Source organism: Myotis brandtii, unplaced genomic scaffold (genome assembly GCF_000412655.1).
Source record: "Myotis brandtii unplaced genomic scaffold, ASM41265v1 scaffold975, whole genome shotgun sequence".
Taxonomy (NCBI): domain Eukaryota; kingdom Metazoa; phylum Chordata; class Mammalia; order Chiroptera; family Vespertilionidae; genus Myotis; species Myotis brandtii.
Genome location: NW_005372049.1, coordinates 101,610 through 103,346, shown reverse-complemented (window position 1 = coordinate 103,346; position 1,737 = coordinate 101,610). Strand labels below are relative to the sequence as shown.

The 1,737-nt window shown below is 61.5% G+C and overlaps 1 protein-coding gene across 1 annotated transcript in view; it reads left to right on the top strand.

Annotated features, from left to right (window-relative positions):
* The first annotated feature begins 671 nt into the window (after positions 1 to 671).
* Positions 672 to 1,737, top strand: part of TMEM9 (transmembrane protein 9) — a 9,393-nt gene continuing 8,327 nt past the window's right edge. The window contains exon 1 of the mRNA XM_014533388.1: positions 672 to 738. Within this exon, the coding sequence (XP_014388874.1) occupies positions 672 to 738 (67 nt within the window). The remainder of the gene's footprint in view (positions 739 to 1,737) is intronic.

The following is a 1,737-nucleotide window of genomic DNA, read 5'->3' as shown; positions in this document are numbered from 1 at the left end:
GCAGGGGGCCAGGGTCTGCAGCCCAGGACGCCCCCGTGCGGTCCCTCTCCAGCCCCCCACCCCGCAGCCCGGGAAGGTGAGGAGACCCCCACACACACCCCCCCAGCAGGTTCCTCCCCCAGGGCCTTCCGGGCTCAGCCATCTGGGTGGGCAGCGGCGGAGGGTGGATGCGCTGGGATCGGGCCACATTTCTCCGAGGGTTAATCACCGCGGGAGGGAATGTGAGCCGCCCCTGTTTCCCTACAACAAGCCTGTCGCCTGGTGGGGTAATCTCCCTGTTTCTCAGGTGACAGCTGCTGGCCCGGGAGACGCATGTCCTCATTCTGGGGGCGCCACCTCCCCCAGAGGGTCCAGACCAGGGAAGAGGGGTGGCCCAGGCAGAGACTGACAGCTGGAGGGCGAGGTCCCCCGGGAGTGGGTCCCGGGGAGCCACCCCAGAGCCCACGGGATCCCCTCCCCGGCCGGCCCCCCGGCGCACCCCACTCGTCCTTCGTGGGGACACGGGGCCAACATCTAACCTTTCCATTTCTGCAGCGGCTTAATGGGCCCGGGGCCCCGCGCGGGGACTTGACACATCGTAGACACCCGATGCCTGTTTGTTGATTCACACGTCCCTCCGCCTGTCCGCCTTCCAGGGGAGTCGTGTTCTCAACCCGGTTGGAATGTTCACCATGCACCGAAGACAAGTGTCCAAGGTGCTACTAGTCAAAGTGTACGCGCCCCGGGGGGGCGAGCGGGGTGCGATTCTCACCTCTAGAGATAAATGAGAAGGAATCGAGGGTGCTTCCTCATCACGTATGGCGCCCTGAGCTCGGCGGTGCCATCCCGGGCGCGAGAGAGGCGGCTGGAGGTGGGCGAGGACCCTCCCGTCTCACCTTGGGGCTGACCTTGGCCTGACCATCCAGGCACCCTGACCTTTCTCGCCGAAGGGGCAGGTGTGCAAAGGGGTCCGGTGCGTGGACTGACGCCTCTTCTGGATCTTTTTAAAAAATATGTTATTATTAATGTCAGAGAGGAAGGGAGAGGGAGAGAGAGAGAAACATCCACGATGAGAGAGAACCATGGATCGTCCGCCTCCTGCACGCCCCACACTGGGGATCGAGCCCACAACCCCAGGCCTGTGCCCCGACCGGGAATCGAACCCGGGACCCTTCAGTTCGCAGGCCGACGTTCTATCCACTGAGCCACACCAGCCAGGGCCGGGACAATGACTCCTGCAGCATTGATTCTGGTCTAAGCGCAAGCCTGGGAAGAAGACCTCGGTGTGGTGGGAGCCCCGCAGCACGGAGCTACGTCTCCCGTGGCCACCAGAGGGCAGCGCGGGCTGCTCGTGACAATGACATTGACCCAAATGTTACCAATTCGCCTGGTTCCGAACTGCTCAATACCCTTAAAGCAGCGATTTTCAACCTTTTTTTCATCTCACGGCACACATCAACTAGCTACTAAAATTCTACGGCGCGCCAACGCGTATATTTTATGTTTTGCAGGTCTACGGGCTCCAACCCCTCATGTCCCTAAAGAGCATGTCAAGATTTTTGCGGACAAAGCCCTGGAACCCGTCTTTTTTGCTGTGGTTTGTGGTTGTATGTGGCTCGTTCTAATATAAAGCGCTTTCTCTTGACAACAGCAGGACGGAGCCCTCTGAGCCCCTCCCTGAACCCCGAGTTTTAGAACCCGGGGGTCCCCGCGCTGCTCCCCGGGCCCCCTCCTCGCGCTGCCCGTTTGCAAAGCCGC